At 41.5% G+C, this 5,379-nt stretch overlaps 1 protein-coding gene across 1 annotated transcript; it reads left to right on the top strand.

The window, feature by feature from the left end:
- Window positions 1-918: 918 nt before the first annotated feature.
- On the top strand, window positions 919-4,086 carry LOC129826694 (5-hydroxytryptamine receptor 1A-alpha-like). The gene has a single exon (XM_055887702.1). It carries the CDS (start codon window positions 1,192-1,194, stop codon window positions 2,470-2,472), a length of 1,281 nt encoding a protein of 426 aa, XP_055743677.1. The 5' UTR covers window positions 919-1,191; the 3' UTR covers window positions 2,473-4,086.
- The last annotated feature ends 1,293 nt before the right edge of the window (window positions 4,087-5,379 follow it).

The raw sequence follows: 5,379 nt of genomic DNA, 5'->3' as shown, positions 1-5,379 counted from the left end.
TGGCTTATCAATAGGCATAAACACAATGTATTTATATGGTTACAGTCCTCAAAGATGGCATTGAATCAAATTAATTAGATTGACCTCAGCCGGTAGTGCCTTTACTAAGTAATATAGACCTAATAGGCTAATATAAAACAATAGCCTATCGTTGGATAGTCTATTTATAGACGACCTTGGCATGGGATTTTAATGAACTTGCGTGAGCAAGCTTCTCACTCGCACTTTGACTTTTTTCTCATCTGTGGTTCAAAAAAACACACATTTTTCCAAGCTCCAATGTCTGCAGCCGTAGTTCTCGTTCCTTACATCAGATGGCAGCATATTTCTGTTCTGGACTCGAGCAATGAGCTGTCCTTGGTTCTGAAAAACCGCATACAGGCTCCACTCATTTTGGGAATGAGCTTATTTGTCAATCACATTTAGAATGACATATATTATGAATTAAATACCATTTATATTTAACATATTTTATATCACATTGCTAAATAATGTTAGTTTTTGTACTTTGATAAATGTATATTTTGCTGTCATCATTTGAAGAGAATTACTCCCCCTCTATGTCCAATGAGATGAAACGCGTTTTCAGCTTGCAATTAATTTAAAACTAAATATCAATCGACTGAAACAAAAAACGTTTATTTTTATTTGATAAAGAAATAGTTACTCGCAATGCAGGAAACTACTTTAGTTTATTGCACAATTTGATTAGGCTACAGAGATACACAAGAATATATAGCAAATAATGAGAAAATATATATTTTTAAGTAGAAAAGAAACAGAAGAGGGAGAACCTCCGTTCTTTATCTTTATTATGCAGCTATCGAAAGGACTCCACAAGGGAGAGCAAAGAAACAGAACTCCGCGGCGACCGTCTGACGTATACCTACTGCTGCTGGTAGCTTATAAATGAATTCACGTCGTCACCAGGCGCAGATCATTTGCAGGACCAGTGAGCGCCCCGACCGCCAATAAACACATGCGCGCACACACACACACACACACACACTGGTACCACTACGCGTCATGCGTCCTCGGAACGAGGGTACAGGCACAGGAACTCCGATGGACCCCGGTAGAACGCACACCGGCGCCAGCACGAGGGACTGACAGCCTCCAGGTTCCCCATTTGGTTACCTTGTCCAGTCCTACCGGGCGCGCCTATCGGGTGTCCCATGCCCCTGACGCACTATGGATTTTATAAACAACATCAGTGACAACAGCAATTCGACCACAGACTTCCCCGACGTCGTGGATGTCATTCCAAAGTGGGGAGACAATGAGAATTCAACGGGGTCTAGAAGTGTGCCTGAGGTGGAGCTGAGTTACCAGGTGGTCACCTCTTTGCTGCTCGGCGCGCTCATCCTCTGTTCCATATTCGGCAACGCGTGCGTCGTCGCCGCCATTGCGCTGGAGAGGTCGCTCCAGAATGTGGCCAACTATCTGATCGGCTCGCTAGCCGTCACGGACCTCATGGTATCAGTTCTGGTACTACCCATGGCAGCCCTCTACCAAGTCCTGAACAAATGGACTCTGGGACAGGAGATATGTGATATATTCATCTCCCTGGACGTGTTGTGCTGCACGTCGTCCATTCTGCATCTGTGCGCAATTGCCCTGGACAGGTACTGGGCTATCACGGACCCCATAGACTATGTGAACAAAAGGACACCCAGGCGAGCCGTGCTGTTAATCAGCGTGACTTGGCTGATTGGGTTCTCAATCTCCATCCCTCCAATGTTAGGCTGGAGGAAAGCCGAGGACAGGGCGAACCCGGACGCCTGCACCATCAGCCAGGACCCGGGTTATACCATCTACTCCACGTTCGGAGCATTTTACATCCCTCTTATCCTCATGCTGGTCCTCTACGGGCGGATATTCAAGGCAGCCAGGTTCCAGGTTTGGAAAACTGTAAAGAAATCGGAAAAGGCAAAAGTGTCGGACAAGTGCTTGGCCGTGTCGCCGGCTATTTTCCACAAGAAGATCAATGGAGAGGCGGGGGGCAAGAATTGGAAGCGCAGTGTGGAACCTACATTCAACTCCCCGTGCGTAAACGGCTCGGTGAAGCACGGGGAGGACGGCGAGTCGTTGGAGATCATAGAAGTGACCAACAATTCTAAGAACCACCTTCCTCTCCCCAACACTCCACAGTCCTCACAAGGCTTTGAGAACAGGAACGAAAAGAACACGGAGTCTAAGAGGAAAATAGCTCTGTCCAGGGAGCGGAAAACGGTAAAGACGCTCGGTATCATCATGGGCACTTTTATTTTCTGCTGGCTGCCGTTTTTCATCGTGGCGCTGGTCTTGCCTTTCTGTGCGGAGAGTTGTTACATGCCAGAGTGGCTGGGCGCCGTCATCAACTGGCTGGGCTATTCAAACTCTCTCCTAAACCCCATCATTTATGCCTACTTTAACAAAGACTTCCAAAGTGCTTTCACTAAGATCATAAGATGCAAATTCCACAGACCGTGAGACATTTAGTCGTAAAGTGTTAGCGTTAACTTCATTCCAATGAGTTAATGAAACACAAAAAATAAACATGTTATTTTCAGGGACAGTAGCCCACGGTGTCAATTAGAAACAGAATAGCCTACGGCACATATACAGTGAGGCGTGGAGAGAGACAGGAAGTATATTTGCATATGCTGTGTAAGCTGCTCCTGTCTAGCATATTCGATATTGTAAATATCTGCGAGGCATCGTATTCCCATGCAAGATGTGTCATTCAAATACAATGTTCTGAATTCATGCATTGCCATCCACGAGACACGCGCGCTGCGTTGCGACTACGACGCGAGGGTTTCTGTCCTAGATCACACCAAGCTTTGTAGCACTGAAACAATAAATAACGATCGAAAAACTACAACTTCTGATTGTAACGTCTACTCTTTGCGCACAAACCGAGGAAAGCGTTCAATGACATTTGTAAAAAGAAAGAAAAGGAAGAAATATGACGAGTTTATTTCCAAAACGCTATATTCATATATTTTCTCACATTTGTGTTTTTTTCATTAAAAAAGGATTGTGTACTGGCACCATCATGTGTGTGTAAAATATGACTGTCCTTTGGATTATTGGATTTTAAATGTGTTTTTTGCAAAACGCTATATATCCATCCATTGTTTAGCTGGAATGGAATGTTCTATCCTGTATATTTGATTGTGATATGTGGTTGTCTCACCTAGTTATGTGAAGATGAAGGCACTTACTGTAAGTCACTCTGGATAAGAGCATGTGCCAAATGACAAAAATGTCAAATGTAAATGTTTTACATACAGATAACATATTACTCTACTGAATTATTTTTTGAACATTTTTTAAATATTGATGTCACAAATGTATAATTTATACAGTCCTTTATTAAACATGTAGTTACTTGTTACATTTGACTGTGTACAACCTAGCAGTACTACTTATTTCTGATAGTGAGGCAGATATATGAAACCACCAAGTGATAAAAGATAAACAAATACATGTCTGTCATTGAACAACCCCATGCCATGATTAGATAATGAAAAAATACACCTATTTCTTTCATATTTTATTTCAACAATAAAAGCTAATTTACAAACTTTTCTGAAAATGGATATATAGCGTTTTGGATGAAATTTCATATTTTGAGATTAAATTATCTGAGTATAATCTGTTATTCTGGAATTATTTAATTTCACGAATGGAGACGTCAACTCTTTACGCAATGTTGAATGAATCATAGATCTAATACAGACACAGACATTATAGTATATATTGGACTGAATATGAAGTGGATTTGGGAGGTGTGAGATATTTATGTTAGTGGGTGAGAGAGCTATGTACGGGTATTATATTGATCTGATGTTAGTGGGTGAGAGAGCTATGTACGGGTATTGTATTGATCTGATGTTAGTGGGTGAGAGAGCTATGTACGGGTATTGTATTGATTTGATGTTAGTGGGTGAAAGAGCTATGTACGGGTATTATATTGATCTGATGTTAGTGGTTGAGAGAGCTATGTACGGGTATTGCATTGATCTGATGTTAGTGGGTGAGAGAGCTATGTACGGGTATTGTATTGATCTGCACAGTAAAGAGGTATTGAGTTAAACAGTTCCAACTTCTATCAACTCTATCTAAGGCAAAATGAGATGTGCATTTTTAAAAACGGAAACAGTCAAGATATGGTGTCAAGGACTGGATCTTTCTGCCACGCACGCACGCACGCACGCACACACACACACACACACACACACACACACACACACACACACACACACACACACACACACACACACACACACACACACACACACACACACACACACACACACACACACACACACACACACACACACACACACACACACACACACACACTCAGTGGTTACAGAAGAAGGCAGGGGCTTTGGTTCAGGGGTAGCTGTAAATGGAAACTAAAGCTTGAGGCACCTTGAAATGCATTCCAATAAAGATTTTAACCACAAACAGAAATACGTTACATGGATTCTAACCACATACAGAAATACGTTACATGGATTCTAACCACATACAGAAATACGTTACATGGATTCTACCCACATACAGAAATACGTTACATGGATTCTACCCACATACAGAAATACGTTACATGGATTCTAACCACATACAGAAATACGTTACATGGATTCTAACCACATACAGAAATACGTTACATGGATTCTAACCACATACAGAAATACGTTACATGGATTCTACCCACATACAGAAATACATTACATGGATTATAACCACATACAGAAATACATTACATGGATTATAACCATACATGTACATGCATTACGTAGACCAGAACCTTTCATATAAATATGAAACAGATCCTAAAGTTATCCAGAAATGCATTGCTTTCAAATCGCAAACTCTATGGCACCTGAATAGAATACAACAGAGAAAGACAGAAAAAGAGAAACAGTGGGATAGGTTACACATTACAGAACCAGCACTGACTCCCAGCAGGCATCACAGCTCTCTGGTCTAGAAGCAATGATCATGACGTGGGTGCAGGCGGTAGACTGGAGAAGCATGGATCATGTCTATTCCCCCCCGATGCAACCTGAAGAAAATGACGACAATTGACATCATTGCAGGCAACAGAGATATGGCATGACTTGCTCTTTTAATTACGGTTTATTTTCTCATATGTTAGCTGTCACTAATAATGAAAATATACACCTGACCTCAGAACAGTGGAGTAACTTTCCCTAACTTTGGGGATATACTATATCAAATCAAATTGTATTAGTCACATGCGCCGAATACAACAGGTGTAGACCTTACAGTGAACTGCTTACTTACGAGCCCTTAACCGACAGTGCAGTTTAAAAAAAATACAGATAAGAATAAGAGATCAAAGTAAAAGGTAATTAA

The sequence above is a fragment of the Salvelinus fontinalis genome, chromosome 28 (genome assembly GCF_029448725.1).
Source record: "Salvelinus fontinalis isolate EN_2023a chromosome 28, ASM2944872v1, whole genome shotgun sequence".
Lineage (NCBI taxonomy): Eukaryota > Metazoa > Chordata > Actinopteri > Salmoniformes > Salmonidae > Salvelinus > Salvelinus fontinalis.
The sequence above is the reverse complement of the archived record's forward strand: the minus strand, read 5'-3'. Positions and strand labels throughout refer to the sequence as shown.